Below are 24,604 nucleotides of genomic sequence, written 5' to 3'. Positions count from 1 at the left end.
AAACAGGCCCGTCAGTCTAAAAAATAACAAAACACAACTGGCAGGCAGGCGTTAACACGCGTACAATATTGTTTAAACAAGAGACGAGATTCTGTCACTTCGCTCGATCTATCTGCTTAAACACACAACGTGATAACCAAGATTGCGGACATTAAAACAATCTTTTCGAGCTGCGGCTCAGTCGCCAGCTATTGTCGCTGTTTTCCACACAGAAAGCGGAAATCCGAAATCTAAAAACAGAAAACCGAAGGAACAAAATAGATAATATAGGGAATAGTCGTTGAACAGACCAACTTGTCAGTTTGTTGGCGGGTTACCAAAGAAACGGTCACGTCAGGCGTCTCACTAAATCGTTTTTCGTGCCAAATTCGGTCTATATTAAACTGTTAAAGTGATTGATTGATGGACTGGGAGAGTGGTGCAATCATGGCTAATTACACAGTGGTGCGTGTGACCAAGGTGCAACCGTATCTGCATTCGGTGGGCAGCAGCTACGCGGCTTTGGCCAATGTCGACGGCTTTTACGGACCGACCTTGGAGGCCGGATTGCTGGATTTCCATGCCAACGGCAGCGCCACCCATGCCAACCTCACGGCCGAGAGTGTTCTGGTCCTCATCGGGGAGGAGAACCTCAGCTACCGGTCCACCTCGACCATAGTCCTCATGGTCTCCGCCTGGATCCTGCTCATCCTGGGCTTTGTCTTCTGCTGCTGCGCCGAGTGCTGTGGCGTCAGCGTTTGGCGCGGCAAAAAGTCGCGGTCCAGCAGCGAGGGCCCAAACCAGGTGGAACAGGATGGCAGCGGGGGTGCCGAGGGGCGCTCCTCCGCCCACGATGCAACTGCAGGTGAGTGCACCAAGTTCTATCGGAGCTTTTGTTTGGGGCTCGTCTGCATACTTTTGGGCTGCCATGAGATATTGATTGGCCCCCGGGAGGCACAAAGCCAGGCGAGTTCTCCCTCGCCAGTGCATAGTGGATAACTGGAGTCATATTTCACGAATATCCCATAAATGGCAACAATAAGCGAGCAGCCGGGGGATGTTCAAGACTTGAAAAGGCTAAATACCCTCTTCTGCCATTGGCCATAATAAGGACAAGGCCTAATGCAAAGGAAATATCCTAAAGTTAAAAAAAAGAATTAGAATAAGCAGGAAAAAAATTAAATGAAAAAGGAAGTCATTAACGAATTTATCAAAGCATAAGTTCCAAACTATAAAAAAATAAAAGTAAAGAGTGAAAAAGTAATATAAATCCCTTTAAGTTATTATAATAATTCTTGGCTCAATATATTTACTATACTATATAGTATGACGACTATGACCGCTTCGTAAGAAGTCTCCAAACATCGTTGACCCCCTCGGCAAGCAAAGGGTATAAAATGCATTTCAATGGCCTGTCAGTGCGCTTTGCTGCCATTGCTGAACTACTTTTCGAATTGCACGAAGGGGCTTCTGTGTGCTGGGGAGTTGCTCTGCAGAACTGCCCGCCTCATCGATATCATACAATATTTAGCTATTTCTCTTATTTCGTTTCGCTCCGTTTTTGGCAAATTTGGCATGCGTTCTGGCCGAAAATTGGCTTTTGGCCAAGTTAACGAAACGTTCAGAGGAATGAATGATACACAAACATTTACACATAAACAAACCAGACACACTCGCACCAAGCCACAAAAAAATGCATTTGATTGGAATATTAAAAATAAATTTTCATTTTTAAATTTTAAGCTTTAAGTACAGAATAAAAATGCAATAAAAAGCTATATTTTTTTAATTTAGAAATGCTTATTTCAAAAACTTGATTAAAACAAGCTTCAATACAAATATACTTTAAAACTATTAATAGTAACAATTAAAAATAATCTTTTTAAAATAGAACGATCACAATCAGCTTAGAGCCTTACACATTTCTTCACATATAACTTTTATTATAATTTTTAAAACTACAAAAACCTTGACGAATTTGTTCTCAGTGCAGAGCCACTAGAGTTTCGGCCGATAATTTGGTTGCATATGCTGCGCTCAATGCAGCTTCTGTTTGCATCGTTGGCAATTAGCATTGTCTCGAAGATATTGCGTTTCATTAGAGCGATATGTGTTCGAGAGCGTTTGTTTGCGCCTGTGAGGGTGTGTGTGCGGGGTGGTGTGCGTGTGAGCCAGAATGCAGGGCAGTCAATGGGTCATTTCGATAACGGCAGAATTTGTTGCAAATTTGTTTGGCATTTAAGCCGAAGCTGGGATTTGTGTATTGTGCGGCTGCCAAAAGCTTAAGTTGTTGCATTTCGGCCATGGTATCTGTGATTTCCGGCATTTCAACCTAACAACCGAAGCGATGGCTCAGCCAATTGTGAGTAAGCACAGATGAGGGGTTCAAAGTGCACGCAAACAGTGTTTTGTTACGCCCATTTAAGGCAACGAAAGTGTGTTCAATTAAAAGCGATGACGTTTGCGGGGAATGTCTGTGTTGCTTTTGAAAACTATGCAAAGTACTTGGCTTGCTAGAACAGCTTAACAGGAATTTCGAAGGAAATAACTGGGTATAAAAATATAAATTGCAATAAAAGGTCCCTACTTCCGGCCAACAATTCAGGCACTAACAAATTTCTTATAAATCGCATGATAGCCAACTCCAGATCAATAATCCCCCTACGTTCTCAACTAACCCAGATAACATATTTCTTTCCTTCTCCTCGCGGTGGGCACATTCAATTTGTTCGCCTGAGCGCATTTGGCCCATTTCGATAACAACATAGGAAGCATCTTAGTGTGTCAGTGCAATAAATTCCCCCACTTTCGTTTCGAACTGTGGCCACAAAACGTGACGGGTCTTGTAGACCTCCCGGCCAATAGTTGCCTAGTTAATGCTCCTGTTCCGTGTTCTCCTTTGGCCCACACGGGCGACTTAAAGTTGAGAGCCATAAAAATTGAGCAAAGTCACAAATGTTTTATGAAAGTCCTTTATATGTATATTTTATTTTGCCTGGCGCTCATTTCGCTGCACAAGTTTTAATAAAAACTTCAGCCTCTTGTGCGAACCGACTGCAGTCGATGCTTTCGCCCCGACTTTTCTGTTCAGGAATTCATAACCGCATTTCTGTCCCGGGTCGCCGGGAAAGTGGGGAAAAGGCGGAAGCCAGGAGGCGCAGTTGTACATACCAATTGCTTATGTATCGACAATATGGGGCTGCGAGTGCACCCACCCATTCACCACCCGCCGGGCCCCGGCTGAAGCGGCAAAGCCCGGGCGTATAATAAGTTTTTGTCTTCCAGCGAAGAGCAGCGCCCGCCAAGTTCCCAGCCTCGAGTTGAATCTATAATTCAGTTTCGCAGCTATTTTCTTTTGTCTTCGGTGCGTAGGCCACTTTAAAGTTTCCTAGCAAATTTGCCAGAAGGATACTTAAATAAGTCATTTGTTACCCCAAATGATCGCTTTGGTGGAGTTTGGAGAATATAGTTAAACAGGTGCAATGAAATTAAGCAACATCTTAGGTATTATAAACAGTAATGTAAAATAACTAAATATTTAGACATTCTAAATGAATATTCAATATAGCACTTTTTACAAATCCCGGTTGACAATTATTTCCTAAATTTCACGTTGTAAAAAATACATATACCTTAACAGTACACGAATTTCTACTCCGTGCTAAGAAACCAAAAAACGGACTTTTTATTATTTATGCAAGCAAAATGCGTAAAAATTTCTCCCAACTTTATTTGCTGTTTACGCGCTTCATTTGCGGACCCAAACACCGCCCACTCGGCTGGAACCCCACGCTCCTAAAAACCACCCACATCCTCCGAAACCACCCACTGTCCCGATAATTCGTGTACATCATTTTTTACAGCTGCTCATCAGTCGGTGGCTCTGCTTAGTTAGTCTTTCATGGCACTTTGATTGCTCATTTGGCATTTATTTGATGATGCCAGGACCCGTCTGTCTTCGGGGTCCTTAAATTATTCATTGTGCGTGTGCGCGGCTCCTGCGCCTCCTCGCTCGCCATCTGACATCTAAAACATCGTCTCAAGCTTGCGTTGGGCCCTGCGAATTTTTTAAAATATTCATGTCCCGCCTTTGGCTAGGGAGAAGGGCGGAAAAGCGAAAAAACGGCAGACAACTCGCTGAAAACAGCGGCGGACAGAGGCGGCCAACTAAAAGTGCGTAATTTTTACCGACAGCGCATTGAAAATATCGCCCTCGGCGGTAACAGCAGACATCAAGGATTGGGAGGGGATGGATTCCGCAGGATTTTATCCGGGGGAGGAGGTCACGGCGGAGGTCCTACGTGAGTTTGAAACTTGTACTTGGTCAGGCTCGGGCAGGCGGATTGGATTTGCGCCGTGTTTTAGCCAGTGACGAAGCATGAGAACGTTCTTGGGTCGGACCTTGGATTGATTAAAATCAATTTAAGTCGATACTAAAGTTTATATGGTTTAATTTGCATTTATATTATGCACAATAGTTCAAATCAAAGATGTAGAAAAAGTGTACAATACTCTTTTTTTCAAGGTTACGATGTAAAATAAATATTATGTACAAAAAATTGGTTTCTATTCTAAAGAATAAGAACAGATAACTAACCAATCTGTGAACACAAGTCATTGTTTGATAAATAATAAAATAAATATTTCAATAGGCTGTATCAGTTTTGGTTCACCCTTATGAACAGTTCCTCCGTAATCCACTTGCCCTGCTTGTGCCTTGACATTTCATCTAATTTGTATTTATTGTGTTGGATCTCTCTGTTCAATTTGTGCATACAATTTACATTTTTTATTAGCGCGGGCTACTTCAAACATCCATTTCCTGGAGTCCCTCAAATTTTCGTCATCAATCTGCAATATCTCTCTTTCACACGTTCGATTATTGATTGGGCTTCGGCAGTGAAAGATGTTCGATACTGGTTCAAGGGGGGAGGTGAATCGTGCTCGATACTTGCTGTTTGGAATTCAGGTCAATTGCAGTTGTTTATGGAGGGGCGATTCTGCATTTGAAGCTGTCAATTTGCAATTTGATTAAGTAGAATTTAATTGCTTTTGTTGTGTAATTATAGAATAAATGCAAATTGCAGTGGGTCGCCGTAGTGCCATCCATTTTGATAAATAATGTTCAATTTATTTACCTATGCACTTCTTTTGTACGACCTTTTGGATTATAGATGAGTGAGCAGTGTCAGTTAAAGTGGTCGATAAATAACTTTGACTGCGCATCGAGTTAAATTGAATTAATGGATTAATTATTGCGTCAGTGGGAGTAGCAATGCCGCGCGAAGGTAAGTCATTGCACCCACGTTAATTACTTAATACTGTTAAAATCAGAGAACGAAAGAGTTTAATTATTTAACCAATATTTGGCAACAGCTCCTTAATTGGCATTTAACGCTCCTTCTGCTTTAGCCGTAAATCTTGCGCCCATTCAGCCGCTTCAATTGCCCACTTAGCAGCCTTTCAACACAAATTACCATAATTCGAGCTCTTTCACCATTCTCTTTTGAAAAGGCTCACACACACTTAACCTTTAATTAAGATACTCAAAAGTTTTCAATATTAAGCTCAATTGTATGCAGTGGCGCCGCATTGTCGGCTCCCTTACACCATGGTGCAGGTTCCCATTTCCCGCTTTTCCTCAGGTTCTAGTGCACTGGGGAAAATCGCGGTACATTTCAATGCAAATAAAATTAGAATAGGGTGGTACACTTATTTTGAACAAGCAGTCAAATAAAATTGAAATATTATTAATCTATTTATGTCAAAATAAAATGTTTTTATGGAAGGATATCCTAACAAACATGCAATTCCCATGTTCTAACTCAATAATGACTCAAAATGATCCCCCGACTATAACGCAAGGGGTATTTTTCCCGGTGCCTGTCCCTCTTATCCCCATTTCCATCTGGCTTCCCGACTCCCATCATCCGGTTCCCCATCGCACGCTCACATGTCAAGTCGTTGCAATTTTCCATAACGAAATTAACGCCATGCCAGGCGGCGCTGCAAAGTATGCAACGTAAATTTTTGCGCCGAACCAATAAAAATAATTGAGGCAAAAGCGCCACATGTGATGGGGGTGGACGAGGGCCACAAGGGGTTAAGCAGGCTGAGGGGGAGTGGAAATCCAGGGGGTTTCGGCTCCAATGGCAATTTTGCTTTTATTGCCTGACTGCCTGATGACGGCAGCTCCTCATTGCACCGCCTTTTCCAATTCGTCCCGCTGACACTGCACAGAAACAAAAAATATTTATTTAAGCACAAATAAATTATATAAATAAAATGATTAAATACTTGTTAATCAAATCTTATTTATAGTAGATTTGTTTTATAAATTGTACACATATTCTGTAGAGAAAGGACACGTATTTAAAGTAAATCAATGTTTTAAATTTGTTATTTCTACTTACCTTTGTATATGGTTGATTTTTGCCTAACTAAACTATGTGATTAAAATTGAATAAAGTAAATATGAAAGGATTTTAAAGCCTTGCTGTGGGTTAAAAAAACAAGAAAATTGCCAATATTTTAAAATATTACATTTGATTTGACTAAATCCAATAGATATTAAATATTCTCGCAAACAATGATTTGTTCCCATAATATCATTATTGGCATTTTTTCCCTGTGCACCTGTGCGATGTTGACGCTGGCGCCTTCGCATGGCTTTTAAGTGCTCAGTCTTTGTTGTGGCTCGCCTTTGTTGTTGCAGCTTTGGTTGTTGTTGCCGGCACTTACACTCCCCTCCTTTTTTATGCCGCTGTCATCGCTCGGTTTGCACTTGCATTTATTCTTGTTTTCATTTCCGCTGCGCTTATCACATTATTGCAAGCTCATTGCCGCGGCTTCTCTTTCGACACACGCACACACGGACTTACGGGCACTCGCAGGTACTCTTAAGCTCACACAGATACACACTGCCCCAAGCAGAGGAGCTGGATATCAGTCAAGCTGTCTCGAATACCTGAGAGATACCTGTGCATGTGAGTGGAAAGAATATCATTCATAGGTTATGGGATTTAATGTCCTTTAAAACATTGCAGTAAGTCCGGAGATTAAAACAGATTTCAGTTACAAAGTACAAAGTTAATGAGAAATTTTTTACCATGCAGAAAAAAATGTAAAAAGAATATTTCGGGCAAATAACAAGTTGCCTTAAAGGAGAAAGAATTAAAATGATTCTTTTCTCACCTACTGTAGAAATTTTATTTCTTATTTAAATATTTATATTTGTAAGCTAATTTCACAATTTTTCAAAAACCTATTTTTTAAGCTGGAGATATATGGTGGTTTTAGAAAACAGATCCTGATAATGTTCATGAATGACTTACTTTTAAATCGCATTTGGAATCAGATTCGCCATTGGCTATATTCGCTTTTGAGAAGTAGTTCCAGCTATTCATCTGTGAATTCAGAATTTAGAAATCGCTTTATAAAACGTTTTCCAGCTGCAGTCCCTTGTCAATGTCCAGGAAACGCCCAAAAAGCCGGGAAATTAAACAAGGAAAACTGTCAAGTCTGGCTGCTAAGCAGTTTTAACCCTCTTTAACTGTGGCACTTTCCAGCCCCCGCCCGTGGTCCCTGGGCTCTCACAATTTTGCATAGACATTAATAAATAATTTGGAACGTGTGAATGATTTTCATATAAATCGCCGCCGAGAAGGAGGAGGTTCCGAAGGAGGGAACAGGAGCCCTGGCCTCCATGTGCGAGTGGGTTTGTCTACTTCTGCAGCTCATGTAATATTCATGATTATTTGAAATTTGCGCTTCGTTATCCTTTATCCCCTTTTATGTTTGGGCGAGGCGGACGACAATCATATGTTAACGCGACGCCTTCTTCTTCTCGTTCGTCGTCGACTGCACAGATACGTCCATGTAATGTACGAACGAGTATACGAATAAGTATTAAGGGTGGTGGGGGTGGCGGGAAGGAAGGTCCTTGCATATCTACCGAGCGTAATCGGGTTTTCATGCTTTGCTGCCACGCAGGACACACTGGGGAATTCCTCCAATGCCATTGATAGCAACTCAACGCGACTTTGGTCCGTCAATATGCCCTGGCAAACTGTTGCGTCGCCCATCCTCGGCTGCCAAACGATTTTTTCTTTGTCACACGTTAGTCGATGCACTGGAAAAAATGTGCAGTAATTATTTTTTGAACGTAAACTCTGAAGTAAGAAAGAACGGCAATGAATGTTATCGTGGCAATAATGGTTAAAAGTATATAACAGTTTATCCTTGATCAAAACAAAATGTATTACAAAACTAAAAACTAATCATTGGTTTTGAGGATTATTTAAAAAAAAATAAAATTTAAAAAATAACGTGAAAAATATACAGACCTTTGTTTCTGCTCAAAATTATGTATTTATTAAAATATATATTATATCACTGCCCTTGGTCTTATCCCTTTAATTAATAATTTTAGTTTTGAATTTTGTCATGGGATATAAAATATTTTGTGAAATTTAATCAGATTATATACAAACAATGTTTGAATCAAGCAAAACTTAATTTAATGGAAAGGTACTTATTTGTTGCATTTTTTAAACCCATGTAACATTTAACTTCAGAGTATTTAAAAAGTAGATGGTGTTTTATTTAAATTTCCCTTCGAACTGTGTTTTTTCAAGTGTATCAAATACCCACTCCCGCTCAGCTAGTGCTGCTGTTTCGCCACTTCCTTTCCAGCGCTTATCAGCCTTCGTCCTTCGTTATTGTTGTGGCTCCCTTGGTGCGCTTTTTGCTGCAACTTTATATGCAGCGCCGCCAAAAGCTAGCAAAGGCGAGTCCTTCCTCCCACCGCCCCTCCCCACTGCCGCCCACAAATGTCAATGGCTTTTTGCTGGAACTTAGTTGATGCCGCTGGAAGTGGGCGTGGCCAGCCGCCCTCGCCACAACCTGGCTGCATTGCGATAAGAGAGAGCTCAGGAACTCCTGCAGCACCGAACTGCGAGTTTGTTGACAAACTGAGAAACAATTATGATTGATTGTGTGTCCAGGAGACCAGGGAAGAGCGCCAGGAAGCCACTGGCTGACAAGGAAGCCAACTATCCCAAAGTCATTTTTGAGATCGCAAAGGTAGATAGTGGCGAAAGATTTCCGGACACAGAAGAATCTATTGCAAACAAAGTGATGAAAACTTTGAATTTCAAATTGCATGACAGGGCGAAAGTTTGAGGCTCTGAAGAGGGGGTTTTAATGGAGTACATTGTTTACCTCAGTGCTTGTATCAAAAATCGATAATATAAAATTAAAGTTACGCTGTTCTTATCCTCGTAGGTGTAACACAACTTAAATGATATAAAAAACTATGAACCGTTAAATTTACCAAACAATGAAACAATGAAAACTTAAGATTTCGAAAGGAACCTAAAATCAATATTCGCTGTAGTACTCACTCTTCACTTCTACCCGGCCCTATTTCAACTGGAACTTCCTCTTTTCCTCACTTCCTTCTCAGGAATATTCCTCAATTAAATGGGATAATAAATGAGACACTGTGTCGCCCCGTGACACTAAGACGATTTGTTCAAAATTCAGGTATAATGAGTATTTAAATTTATTCATTGTCGAGCGGAAGCGATCAAAAACGGCTCATTAGGCCGCCGCTGGTCAGTTTCGGTTCCAGTCTTCGGTTCTTTCAACTAATAAAATACAAAATAGATTTTCCAGCATTGTTGACAAACAGCTCGTAAATTACACGCTCGTTTTTCAGGCAGTTTATGAACAGAACCGGGCCAAGACCGACCTTTCAAGCTGGCTGCTGTGTGAGCCGAGTGCATTGGCCACGGTTTCTGGTCGTTTGTGCTGCGACGGAAATAGAGGTTTGGGTGGGGCGTCAGAAGGCATGAAGAGCATAGTGTATGGGTAATACTTTCCCGGTGACAATCCGCTTGGCGGGCGAAAAATGGTTACTGAAAACGCTGGCATAACTCCATGAGGAATCCGCTCCCCAACCGCCTTTCAATTTCCGTTCTCACAGACGCATTCGCACAAAGGCCGGGCCAGAGGTAAACAAATCAATAAGTTGGCAGGAGAGGAGCGCGGCGATTGCATCCTTATCAAGGCATATGTCGTCCTTGTACCTGTCGGAGGTGCAAAGCCGAAAAGGATACAGACACAGCCGCTGTCAGCCTAACCATTTCCGTTTAGCAAGCAAAACAATAACAATGAGATTTTTCCTCTCTGCGGCAGTCACTCGGAGATAAAAGCGGAAAAGAGGCCGCGACCGGAAAAGCGCATTTAACGCGATTTGATGGTTTACAAATTGGCTTAAAGGAACCGGAGAACCGGGGAGCCGGGCAATCCGGGCCGTCGGGACCGGGGAATCGGGAACACGGGAAACATCTCTGCCAACTGACGGCATTTGTTCGAGGGGTCGGAGGTTGAGGATGCGGCTTGTTGTGTTTGGATAAAAGATTGTTGCGATAGGGTTGCCAATGAGGGATCTACCGGAGACAAGGTATTCGTTATTCAATGGGGATGGGGTGGAGTCGAGTGTGTTAGGGGATTCTAGATTGTTTCTCAAAGATGAAAACGTTTTTTCTTTCGGAGATTAGGGAAATATGCAAAGGGTTGGAAGGGTTCCTGAACTATTATTGAATGCTCAAATTGAATTTTCCTGGAAATACATTAAATTGTATACGGATATGTTAATTAGCTTTTGGGAAATATATATTAAAAGTTAAATTTATGGAATGGGGGAATACACTAACAAAAATTAATATCTCGATGAAAATATACAATAGAAAAAAGTAAAATATACATATTAATTAAAAAATGTATTATTTGATGCCTAAATGCAAAACATAATATAAAAGACAAATCTTACTAAATATATAAAGTGAATATATATCAACTAGGATGTTAGTCGCATTTATTTTATGCAATTTAAAACATTTTAAGCGGAAAATTATTTCAAACATTAGAAGTTTACATTAACATTTGTTTTGTCATGGTAAAGTAAAACTATTTATTGTATTATTAAAATTGTTTATATGTTGATTATTTTCCTAAAGCAATTACCTTCAGCTTCCTTTCAGCTTGTAAATTGTTAAAACGTTATTATCGATCGCACTATCTTGGCTGAAAATATTACCTAATACTTTCAAAACGCAGTAGCATTATCTTCCTATGCGGTCGGTCGTCGTTCAAAGACCCCGCTTACTCAGAGCTCTATAATTAAGTGTATTACAGACGGCTAGCGTACCCTCGCACTTCCTTTGTTTGCCCACCAGAGGCGAATTGAAGCGGGTAAAGCGCAAATATCGCTGACTATTTATATTTACCAAGTATATTCAACTGGCTGGAATGTTGGTATCGGATCGGGCTGACATGGGAAATACCCGGGGTTAATAACAGGCACAATGAACCATGCCGGAGTCACTTACTTGACGCCTTAATCAGCGTGACTGCGAATTTTCAAGCGGTAATCTATCCAGACAATGTCAAATTCCAAAGGTGACGGATTTATGAGTTTGATATTTTTATCACGATCTTATCACCAGACTCGCTGGCGACCCATTATATCTGTTGACCCCCTTTGTTTTGTTTCTACCAGAGCTGTTGGCAACAGTATGGCGACATAACTCGGTTAATTAGAGTGCAGAAATTCCAAAACAGGTTGAATAAGTTGTGTGTAATCTTGGAGTCATCACGTGAGCTGCGTCACTTGATCATTCTGCCTTGCGCATGCGCAACTGGTTCACACCTGTTCATTTCTGCCTGCCGGCGTCTGGCACGCAAAAAGTTCGAGTGTAAACATTATAATGATATAAATATTAATTGCACATTCGCGCCTGGTTTTTATGATTAGTCACTTTTTGTTTTTTGGGCATTAATTAATTTTGGAGGGTGGATTTTCTTACACAGCGGGTTAGCTTCGTTGTCCAGTTGGTCTAATTAGATCAGAGCTTAGCGAGAACACCAACCCTCGATAGAGGTAAATAGGTTGAGAACCGTGCTACTGATTGATATTGCTGTGGTGAATTGGTGAATTTGATTTGGAATATTGGTCTTTTACGATATTAAATATTATGACATTAAAATAAAGTAAAATAAATATTTTTTCGGTTAATATACATAGATTATTAACGATATTTAAAGTAAATCATCATCATCTCTTTGTGAGGGGAGCAATCTGCTGATTGCATCCGTATACAAATAATTATAGCTCCGAACCTTTATTGCCAAGCTAATGTAAAGAGCATGCCCAATTCCAGCTCGAACCAAATCGAACCGACACTACAGCCATAACATCGCCCGGCATCAGAAAAACATTCGTTGTTCTGCCTAAAACAAAAAGTATTTAGCACACGTTTGATACAGAACGTAAATACTAATCTGACGCATGTATGAGCTGCCAAGAAGATTGGTGAGCCACTCGAGATAAGGAACCAGCGTGATAAACAATGCAACCGGCTGCTCCGAATAAATCATGAGTGCGCATATACTTGAGATAAATGTTAGAGCGAAGTGCCCGGGGGAATGCCACAAAAGATACCTGGAAATAGCAATAAACACACGACCCGTATTTGTACGTATCTGTGGCTTTGGAAATAAATATTATTTATATGATTTTAAAACAATAACTCAATCAGGCGTTGTGCCACTCCCCATTCAGGCCTTTTAACCCAATTATTTCCATTCAATTTAGCTTTTAGCAATTAAGCGCGAAAAGAGGTCACTTTAATGAACGCAATTGTTGATTGATTCGCCAGAGCCATTTGCTTGCCACTACAGTTACGAGCGCCATAAAAAGATTTTCAGCAATCTATCAATTGGAAACCCCGTGACAAAGCCTCTTCAAACCAGATTAGAGGACCCCCTTTGAGCACAACAGTGCTCAGTGCTCCGGCTTTAAGTGCTAATATCAATAAAATAATTCGAAATTGATAAAGCTCTAATCATGCGTCACTAAGCCTGTGCAGAATGCTAATTGCAATTGATGCTCATAAATACAGCGCCGCACACAGAAAAGTCAATATTAGCAAATGGAAAATTCATAATCAGGCATTCGATCGAATCAATTTGTGATTTACAAATAGTTAACCGCAAACACCGGAAAAATTACTTCCACTAAGCACACAGACAACACAACTTTCGGTCACGCAATTGCATTAAAGCCCAACGTAATTGAAATTGTCCTGCGACTACAACGCCTCGGACCTAATATCGGCAGCAAAGTGCAGCAGCCACAAATTGCAAATAATGGAATGAAACGAAATAATTAAATGCAAATTTTAATAAACACCAAAAAGATAATAAAACATGCACTGCACAGCCGTACAACAAATGTTGCCGAAAACCAATGAAATACTCGCTGCGAAATTGTCCGTGAAATGCCCACGTTTCGGCAGCATAATTTTAATGCATAAAATTAAATGTAAATGATATGCATTAAACATGAAATATGCACGGTCGGATTAGAAGTAGAATTTGTGATAGTTTTCAGCAGGACGGCAACGGCAAATAAATCAGAGCCAATGCATTAAAGCTCTTCTAAACTTTAAGTGCTTTGCTGAAAATGTATCTGGGAACATTTTAAATAGAAAGCAATCAGTGCTTCGATAGAAAGAAAATAGTTGTGAATAAATGCGGCGAATATTGTGTGAATAGTGCACAATTAATGGCTCTGATTAGAATAGGAGCTCTAAGGGCAGTCGTAGCCAATCACAAATTAATATATACAAATAAGTGCCAGAGCTTTCACTGGAATGGATAAATAGCATTTATATTAATGTATATATAGAATACATTAATAGTAATAAACAATTTATTGTGAGAAGTGGTGAGCTGTAGAAAATGGAACAGGTAGGAAGAAAAATCACAAGCCCATTTGAATAAATTCTTAAATCATACTGGAATAATAGTTGTGAATCACAATAAATTTTGCATAAAACAGCGTCGTGAAAATATTTGTGTGATATTAAATAAATTTTAAAATGGCAGCCCATAAAGCATATCCAAATTACAAAAGTCTGGAGACAGCCTAAGGCTATAAAAGATTTAATTATTTAGTGGGATTATAATTCATATTTAATAAAAATATATATAGCTGACGCCAGAAGCTCAATCAAAACAATACGTCACAATAAATAAGTCAAAGAAAAGTAAAAAAAATCAATTGCTGCAATCGCTTCAGAATAGTTACTGATTTGCTAGTTTAAGCTGTCGTGGGACTGCACTTAAAAAAATAAGTAAAGTAATTTTTCTGTAATATTCACATATATTACAAAATTATGTTTTAAAAACCATTTAATACATTTAAGAAAACTATACGTACGTCATTTTAAATTCCATTTTGTATGGCCTAGATAAAAGCTTGTTGCTAAAGATAAGAAACCGTCTTATTGCTGGCTTTTGTACTAAATACTAAGAAAAATAAATACAAAGTTGTAAAGTTCTTAAAAAACGTTTTAAGGGGATTTCCTTTTTTCTAAGCAAATCTAAAGTTTGAAGGTGATTTTTACTATGAAAACCTATTTTGGTATTAGCAACTTTGGAGTAATTTTTTGCAAGTGCCATTCATATTTGTTCCGGGACCGCCTATAGCACTGCTTCGGTTGATTTAATTTTTTGCGGCGTCTTCACGTCAGAAGCAGTTTGGGCCAGACAGAGCTCAATCTCCAATGCGCATCTGTATCTGTATCTCAATCTCAGCATCAGCATCGCCCTATGGTCGTCATTCAGTCAGTCAGTTGGCGGTTCATTCAGTCGGCTTGTTTGCCCAGAGTCGCTGCCTTTGGAGCGATACTTCGCGGTCGCAGTCGACGTCGCGCTGTCACCGCTGGCGGCAGGGGCAGTTAACTTCTCGCTGTTAACGTGGCTATAATTGCAAGACGCAAAGAAAGCAGTTTTAATTGTTGTAAACAAGCGCGCGAGTTCGGTTCATTTGGCAAAACAAAACAAACGGCCAGAAGTTCTCCGCGAGTTGTTCAATCACTTGTTATTGTTGATAGAGGTCGTGAAAATTGAATTGAAAAGTTTACTGCGAGTGGCGCCAAACGTTTAACGTACAAAACGGTTATGTCAATCAGCCAGTAAAGAAGTTATACAAAAACAAATATACACTTTAAGTGAAAATTATTTATGAACGCTGTCTGTAAAAAGTAATAATTCATGAAAAAGCTTCCTACTTTTCAATATTGCATGTTTGTTGATTTGCTGTCTTTTTAATTTAACAGTGATCACAGTTGTAAAGATTATTCTGAAAGGCGGAAAAATAAAAACAGAGAGCTATTATTAAAAAGTATACGTAAAGTGGAATTCCTAATGCCATGTTAAGGTATACAAACAAAGCTAATAAATGTACACCAATATTTACTTAAGAGGTATTAAAAATGCAGCAACAGGATTACTTGTCTCTGCAGGCTTATCAATAAATGTTAGCTTCCATTACATTCATAACGCATTGTGACATCAAAATGATTTGTCAAACACGTGCCTCAGGCGCCACATGTAGTATTTTCCCCATCAGTTCCCAGTCTGATCTAGTATTGTTAGGCTTCCAATTATTTTGTATGCAAAGGCGTTGAGAGTGCAAAGTTTTCCGCTTGATTTATTCAATAATCGCAGATACTTTGCGCCTGGTCTACTTAAAATGTATACTATAAATGGCCAGGTATCTGTACTGAAATTCAATAGGGCTCCCCGGCTTTAATTAATGTTTATAGATGCTGACAACAAGCGGCCTAATTGACTGTTATTGAAGCTGTTCTAAAAATAGCCCAGGCGTCTGCCACTTAATGAGATGGGTGTGTATCTGATTGATGGCTAGAGTTACACCCACCTATTTGTGAGTCGATCAAAAGTCAATCCGCTAAAGTAGGCACTTGTGAACAAGACTACTTTTTTTATAAATAAAAATACTGAATTACTAATCAGATAAAATAAAATAATATTTCCTAACTTCAAGAACAAAACTCTTTTTTCTTTTAAAACATTATTAAGATCATGCTATTTGTCCTTGGGCTTCCTTATATTAATGAATAATTTTGAAGTCTCAGAATCACTTCCTTATTTTTTTGGATTATGACTCTTGAAATCATTACAAAATAAACGAGAATTGACAGGCCACACGAGTGCTGCCTTGGCTTTAGCTGTATGCACTTCACGTGTAATCGCGAATTGGCAGGGCAAATACGAGGGCTTTGCAGCCTCAAAAGTGGCGGAGATTAACGAAACGGAGCAGAGCTGCAGAGGCACGACAAATGTTTTCCCCCATTTCCACTTGGCAAATCAATAAACTGAATTCACACAGATAGACAGCCGAAGGAGACATAGTATACTATATATAGTATGTGCATACGCTTATTGCTAAGATAAATTCCCCGCCAGCAAAACAGCAAAGAGCAAAAATATAAGGGAAACAGGAGGGCTTAATGCCAACGACCAATATTTGAACAACAAATCAGCAATGAGAGCCGCGATACAGATACAATTTTCAACAAAATCCGTACGAGATGCGTGAGGCGAATTAACACCGGTGCGTTAACACAATTAGTTGAAAAGTGAAAAACGACATAGCGCAGAGCCAGGAGATTAAATAAAATAAAACCTATATGCCGTTCGGGAGTGTCGACAAAAAGCGGGCCAGCAAATTTGCAACTTTACACTCGACGGCCGTTTTCAGTCGCGTAATGAAGCTCCAGCATCGCGGCTGACTCGAAGAAAGAAACACATGTGCCAGAAACTGAAACTAAAGTGCTAAAAAAATATTGCCAACAAAAATACAGTTCTAAACCATGGCTGACTTACTGAAGGCCCTGAATATCACGGGCAGCCTGCTGGCAGGCCTCGAAGATACCGGCAATCTAACGGGTGCAACTGCAACCTCAACGTCCACGACGGTGAGCGAAGGCCTCAACGGCACGGCAACGACCTTGGATGCCACATCCACGAGTAGTGGCGAAAAACTCGATCTTGGCGGCTTCGACTTGCCTGGGAACTACTCGATACTCATTAACAAGCTGGAGCAGCTGGCCCTGGGCTTGGACTCGGCCCTGGGGAATTTCACCATCGACCGCCAGGAGGTCGAGATCAACCTGAGTGGCGGCGCCTCCGCGAACGAGGTGGCCGACGTGGCCGACGACCTCTTCGACGTACTGCCAGCTGCGCGGGCTCCTCCGCCGCACATTGCCCACGGATCGAGGATATACACCGGGGACGATGGTCAGGACTTCGCCCATGTGGTCAGCGACATCTGGATCGGGGTCATCCTCACGCTGCTCATCGTCTTCGTGATATTCTTCATTTGCGCTTGCTTCGTCTACCACAAGTTCCAGCAGTGGAAGAACTCATGTAAGTAAGCCAATGGGGCGTATAAGTGATATTGGGTTCTATTGGAGTTTTTAGGGGAATCGGGGATTCCCTAAACTTAATTTTGGTCAGCCAAGGTTGTCAACTTTTTTTAGTAAAAAAGCTTGACAACTTTGTAATTTACTGGAATTAACGCCTGCAGAATGCATAATTTACTATAAATCCAAATTATAAACTATATTTTTAATTATTCCGACTTTGTTACTAATTTTGACATTAGCAGCTGTTTGAAAATGCAACAGGAACAGGTTATGGTCGTTCTCTAAATTGCCAATTTAAACAATAGGAGTACTTCTAATTTATCTGGCTTATAAAATGGATTGCATATGTTTTATCATTTTTAAATCCCTCTATTGAAGTTTATACTTTAGATTTTAATAGGGATTTTCCATGGCATTGTTAACTAACAAGTGATATATTTTACTTATTAGGAAGTTATATACATCTACTTACTATTCCCTGAACTCGAATTATTCCGCTGATCAGATCACAACTAGTTTAAAGCCATTTAACAAGCCCTTTGCATTTCGCCAGCGTCAACAGGTTAACTATCATCCAGCAATGTTTCGCATTTCTCAGTTTACATTTAATCGGTGCCTTCGTATTTACATACCTGACAAACCAAACATAAACAATTACTCACATAACCCGACTGCGCTATTGAAAATTCAAATTCGCGGTAATCCATAAATCAAATTGCAGAATCATTGAAGCTGAATTAAACGTCAGTGGAAACCCGTTCAGACTTGGACTTTGGCGCGCAGGGCGGAGAGCCAAGCAAATAAAAAACAAAAATAGAACCGATAAAAGCAAATAAACAAAAGTACCAAAAGCAAAGTCTGCGGCAGCAAGAACTTTTCCAAAACAAATGGAAAAAGCGTGAAACAAAAACAGAAAAATAAAGTCGGGCCCGGCGGAGAATGATTCACCTCCAAACGGGGATTGAAATTTCGGCTGGTATTTGTTTAGCACATACCACATAGCCAGTCGTATCTTGTGACTCGGAAACAGCGGCGAAAAGCACAAGACATTTCTCAGCCTGGCTGGCTAATAAACAATACATGAGTGTATTCTACGGGCTGTCTGTTTGCGCCAACAATTTGCCGAAATAATAATTAGAAGCCGCAGAACAGGAGCTAGGCACTGGGGAAAATTCCTATAGATTGCTTAGCATGATTAAAAAAGTAGGTTATTTAGAAAAATATTTATAGGTTCAAGGCTTGAAACCTACAGCTAATTTAACATACCATCGAAGTGGTTTAATGACCACTTGAAATAAATACTTTGGATAATATATTACTTTTAAAATTGCTATAATGATTTTACAATCTATATTGAATGACTCTCCTTATTTCCTTAGAAAGACAATTTTACATAAATATATATTATAATTTTTTACTTATATAATTATTTACATCCAAATTAACCATGTACTTTTCTTCTTCAATAAAAATAATTAAAGTTCATTGAATTTACACAGTAAAGGCATTGATTGAAATAAATTAATTACACAAAATAAAATTTTTGCCGAAACAGGTCTTTTTCCTGTGTAAGGACGACAACGAGCCAAATCGTAATCATATTTTGTCCACTTTCGACCCTCCTATAAATTATAAAGCAATTAGCCCAATAAATTCCCAACTACATCGACTAAGCAGTGGGTGGCGAAGAGCCCCCAGACAATGCGTTCGGGCTCTTATCTTTCGAGAACCCCTTCCCCGGCTCTGTGGGCATTGTCTTTGCCGTCGGCCGCCTTCAAAAACAAACATAACGTTTCCAGTTAATTAAAGTTGCAGTCAAGTGGCCCATTTAGAGTGGGAATCTCGAGCACTGCTGCTGTTTACATTTGCCAACATCTCGAGCCCCAATACTCGGCTGCCGGCGTCTCTATTACACTGCAAATTTGTGTTAATTAATTAAAACTCTCTTGTCCTGCATTCGGCCAACAGACTGGCTGTCAATTGTTTGCTTATGGCCAAAATGACTGCCGGCTAATTTCTTTGCCTCGTTCGCCTTCAATTAAGCCAAGTCGGTCGCCCCGATAAGGGGCGAATGTAAGTCAAGTGCAGGAAGTCAAAGACCCCGAGCATTAATGGGTTCAGGCAGGCATTCGGCCCAAGGAAAATAGACGTGTAAGTGACTTTTTCACTGATAAGGCCTAACGCAATAAAAGTCGGGTTGCCAGGGGGAAAATCGGTATTGGTAGGGGTCGGTACTTAGAGAGGATTTTTAATGTAAACTTTAAGAGGATCTGTTTATAACTATGTGAAATTAGACCCCAAAAAATGATACCATTAAAAGAATATTTTTACTGCCCTGAAAAAATGTTATTGTTGAAATTGACCAAAAGAGATACGTAAAATAGTTATCAACTGTTGCAAATAGTGAAGCTTGCCTTTCAATAATAAATTTTGTGCAGTTTTTTGTTGGCATAATTTCACTTACAGTGGTTAATAATACAACATTTTTTGCTGTGTTTAGACTAAGGTTAAGTATAACCACAATTAAATTGGATTACATGAATCGCAAATATTAATAACTATTACAAATATATTATATCTCTTCTACGCAAAAAGTAGAAACTCTTTTTATATATCTTTCCATGCGCACCCTTGGCCATTTCTAACACTTCTCCTAAAAAAGTTCAGGTGTTGTTTATCCCGAATAAACTCGAATAGAAACCACGAAAAATGTTCGACTTGGCAACCGAGCAAAGTCAACAGTCGCTGCTAAATACTTTTGCCTAGCCACACCCCTGGTCTATTAAAGAAAACTTTTTGTTACTTTTTAGCCATATTTTTCGTGGCAAGCCCATGCCCAGACACGTTTTAGGGTGATCTGTTCAAACAATATGTAGTTATTCATATTTATGGAACAGCAACATTTAAAGTGTTGTATCTCCCCAGAGCGACTTAAATGGGAATGCGCTTTTCAATTTGCTTTGGCGGCTTTTTTCTGGAGAAGAGGGTCTTTATCAAGCCGCGAAACGTCACTCACGTAGGCCCAGACAACAGTGCGTATGAGTGACGGGTCGTGACATGGCGCTCGTTTCGGTTCACGGCTGTTTAATTTCCTTTTAATGAGTTGTTTATCTGTGTTGTTGCTGTTGCTGCCACCGCCATTGTTGCGGCATCGCACTGTTATTATTTTAACTGATTTGCCTCCCAATTTCGTGCTGTTGGCCTGAGCCACTTATTGTTTTAAGCTGACACCCTTGACTGGCTTGCTTGGTTAAAGGCTTTAAACAGCAAATATATGTTTAATATTTGTTTGCGGCCAAAACCTTTGGGCCACAAATTAAATTCTGTTGCTGCGGGGGACTTATGTTGATGGGCAGGTTAAGTTGTGTTAACAATAATCGGCTTTGCAGAACACTTATTCCCTAAAAATACGCAGATTATTTAAGAGAATTTACCCACACCAGGCAGTTAGTAACTGCTGGTCAATCAAAAGCATATAAAGATAACTTTGTAGTACCGCAATTTATAAGCCTATTGTGGGTGATACCAATTAGCAGAAAAGCCGAAGTACCAAATAAAGATAAGGTGTTTGAAGACTATAAAAGCGTTAGGCCATTAAAAATAAACCACTTTAAACAGGCCATTAAAACTGTGTTTATAAATAGAAAACCTTAAAATCGTTATTTGGTGAAAACCTTTCCAATAAGTTCTAAGGTCATGCTCTCACCAAAACACTTTGCGAACTGTAACGAAAACTCCTGTTGGCTCCGCGCCAAATAAAACTTAGCGAGTCGGTAATTAAATTAGGCAGTTTCAAATTGATTGAATTGGCAAATGTAATTAACGTGCGCGGTGCTCCATCGGGTTTATTAAAGTGCAAATTGCAACGGCAATGCCGACTTTCGGACTTTCTCCGCCATTCCCCGAAAAACCCGCGATGGATCCGAATTAAGCTGCTTTATATAATGCAGGAGGGCAAAACACTGACGTCAATACAGAATGGATTTCACGGCAGACAACAAAGCCGTAAGCTGCTTACGGATGTGTGTATATGCACGTTTAGGATCAAGACTTTAAACATGTACACCTATATGCAAATGGCGGTTGTTTTCGATTTGTGGCTAAAATTGAATCGAGCGCGAAATTCGCATAAATATGCTAACTGAGCGAGCCAAAAATGTTGCGCAAATTAGCAGCAGCAACTAAAATGTCAGATCGCATTTAAATTAGTAATGGACGTAATAAGGCAAATACTAATCAGGAGTTGATAGTCTTGAGTAGACTGTGAAATACTGTGGATTCTAATGGGTTTTAGGATATAGAAACCACAGATTCAGACTCCCGATGGTAACACTTAAAAAATAATAAATATATTTATGCTACAAATAGATTAATTTTGTTTACAAAATTTAAATCGTACATACAAATATCTTTTCCCATTCAGGACCCACGTTAATTCCATTTTCCTCCTTGGCAAACAGATTGTTCCGTCAATCAATCAACCCCAAACAAACACGCATACCCCAATTACCCTTTAATTGCCTTAAATGAATGGCCGCAGAAAACAAAATCCCCGATCCGATGGCCTATTCCCGGCCCGGTTCCACTTGCTCGACCGCAGGGTTCGAACCAATCGACATGATGCTTCAGTTTATAAGCCACAAAACGTGTTGGATTTGTTTCAATGGCGCTAATTGCTTAATTGAAACTGTTTTTGCATTGGCAAGCAGCGATAGTGGGCTGGCTGTAAAGCTATAGACATGTGTTTCGGTCCATTATGCAGCACCAGCCCCTTTTCTCTCTCTGTAGGCGGCATAGCGAAATGTCAATTAGTGTTTGGTTGCTAAAAGCCAAAAAGGCAGCGGCAGCAGTAACACCGACACCGAATCCCGAATCCAATAACAACAAATAGCAGCCACCGGAATTAGCTTGAACTCTCGCACACGTCAAGCTGTCGTATACGTAATATACACTTTGATTAGCGTAACGTATACGCCACGATGAGCATTCGAATCTGCATTATTCGGCAAGGGAATCGGCTGTATATATGTGCCATATTTTAATTGCAAATTTCCCCCGACTGCATCATAATTGGGCAGCATATTTCAATAATTGAAGCGCGCTATATTTTTAATTAGTTAAATGCGCGTTTAATTAGCTTTATAAATTATGCACATTCAGCGGTTAGTTGCAGTCGCTGGCCCTCCAGCCCCCTCGCACTCCATTGGGGACCTGCGGGAGCTGACTTTGAGCTTTTTTACATTTATGAATATTTGTTTGTTCGACAGAGCGACAGGCCGCATTGTTGTTTCCCCGCTGCTCTGATTTATTTATGCATTTGGCTATATTTTTTTCGCCCTTATTTCCATTTTTAACGCTTTCGACTTTGTTTGTTTGTTTATGTGCCATTTCACTGTCGACGGGAAATGAACTCGAATGCATTTTTTATTTATTAACGATTGCATGATTTATGGATAAATAATTTTTAATGCATTTCATGTGGATGAGGCATGTCAGCAGGACTTTTGAATAAAAATGGTCGCTAACGCCGGCAGTGTCGCGTTGTAAATGTGTAAATCAATTGAGCCAATCGAAGAAAGTCGCATTCCTGGGGTCGTAAAATATTTAACCAGTCAATTATATGGCGCATAGAACAATTTGCGGTTCTCTGGTTTTAAAATTAAAATTTTTAATCACATTAATTCACGTCTATTGACAAAAAGGCAGTTTGAGCCATATTCGTACAGATATTGCTGTATATATTAATTGCATTTCCGATTAAATTGAATATGAACAAATGTATAGCCCCCAGAATTTCTCAACCTCTTTATTTTGTTTTAATTTATTTTATTTTATTTCTGACTCGAATTTTTCAATAATCTAATGATTTAATTTGTATTAATCCTTTATTACTTATTTAAAATGATATGCTGAAACAAATTGGAGTTACAAATTAAAAAAAAAATTAAAAAAGTATTTAAACTTTAAAACTTAAACTTCATTATAGCCCTATCTCAATTTACACAACTTATCATGCATACGCACCGTTGGCGATTCAAAATCTTCAAAAGCCGCGCGTTCACTTGAGTGTTGGAAAACCTGTCAAATCTCTCCCACTTGCCGTACGCACACTAGTGCAAGCTGCGATGGCGAAGCTGCTCACACACAGAGCAATGAGAGCTGCGCAAACAAATCAACAAAGCCGAACAACAACACAAACACAAGCGCATTTTGAGAGCGCGAAACTTAGAACATCGAGCGGAAACAAACAACAGAATCGAGAGAGCGGAGCGGCTAATATCAACAACAATAAAAACACGTTCAGTTGCAAGTTAACGACCGCAAAAAGAATGCAAAAGAGCAGAAGAAACGCAGCGACGGCAGAGAGACTTAACAAACAAAACAACAGCGGGGAGAGAGAGTTAAGAGAGTCCACACTAAGAAAAATGGTATTCTGCATCTATGCTTCATTACGCTTTTAATGAGTTTAACTTGTTGCGGAAAACCTTTTGTAGATTACTATAGATTATATATTTGCAGTATTATTATTTTGTTTAATAGTTACAGTTTACACATAGTGCAGCTGCGGCTGGTACTTCAGTGATTTTTGAACAGTGCACATCCAGAATAACCTCGATGGCAGGACGTAATTGTGTTAGTGGCCAAAGCCGCTGCCTCCGTCGACGGCGCCGTCGGCGCAGCGTGTGGCTTTTATGGGTAGTTTTAAAATTAACCACACCACAGCCGAAAGAAACAGCAGAAACAACAGAAGAAGTCAAAGTCTGAGACTGGAGCGAAATTCAATTAAAAGCCAGCAACATAAAAGTGTAAAAATGCTGACGAGTCGGGTCAGAAACAAAGCAAATCAGGGGGAGTGGGCAGGAGGCGGGCGGGGGCCGGGAGAGCAGCTTGATCGGCGCACCAACACAGGCACACGCACGGCACACCGACTGACTGACTGTACGACGGGGCGTATACTCGTTTTTTCGGCGCTTTGCTTTCCACAATCGCCAGCCAAATAATGTGTATACGTACAGTTTTCGCTCGCTTTTTGCGCTTTCTACGGCAAAAAGCGGCGAGAACAAAAGTCGCCACACTTAATTTGCATATTTCCTCGCACACCACATGCACAACTTCGGTGCACATGTGTGTGCGCTGTGTCACGTTGCCTATCTGGTTGTTTTGCCTTCTTTTTTGTTTTTGGCACAATCTCACAACCAAAGCACGCGGTACCACGCTTCGTATGCGTAATATTGCACTGAAGGCAGCGTGCAGCGGCTAAATTCTTTTTTTCCCCCATATTTGGCCTCTGTTTCGCTGATTTTAGCATTTTTCCTTGG

The 24,604-nt window shown here is 40.0% G+C and overlaps 1 protein-coding gene across 6 annotated transcripts in view; it reads left to right on the top strand.

The window, feature by feature from the left end:
• Positions 1-123: 123 nt before the first annotated feature.
• LOC108030600 (uncharacterized) overlaps positions 124-24,604 on the top strand; it is a 38,496-nt gene continuing 14,015 nt past the window's right edge. Inside the window, exons 1-3 of one of the 6 annotated variants that reach the window (XM_050886228.1) lie at positions 14,727-15,095; positions 15,171-15,317; positions 16,247-17,286. In XM_050886228.1, coding sequence (XP_050742185.1) covers positions 16,731-17,286 — 556 coding nt within the window. In that variant the 5' untranslated portion in view covers positions 14,727-15,095; positions 15,171-15,317; positions 16,247-16,730. Of the gene's footprint in view, positions 845-14,726; positions 15,318-16,246; positions 17,287-24,604 lie in introns of those variants that run through there. The other 5 variants (XM_050886232.1, XM_050886231.1, XM_050886229.1 and 2 more) reach the window with 5 other exon arrangements.

This window comes from Drosophila biarmipes, chromosome 3L, assembly GCF_025231255.1.
Source record: "Drosophila biarmipes strain raj3 chromosome 3L, RU_DBia_V1.1, whole genome shotgun sequence".
NCBI lineage: Eukaryota > Metazoa > Arthropoda > Insecta > Diptera > Drosophilidae > Drosophila > Drosophila biarmipes.
The sequence above is the reverse complement of the archived record's forward strand: the minus strand, read 5'-3'. Positions and strand labels throughout refer to the sequence as shown.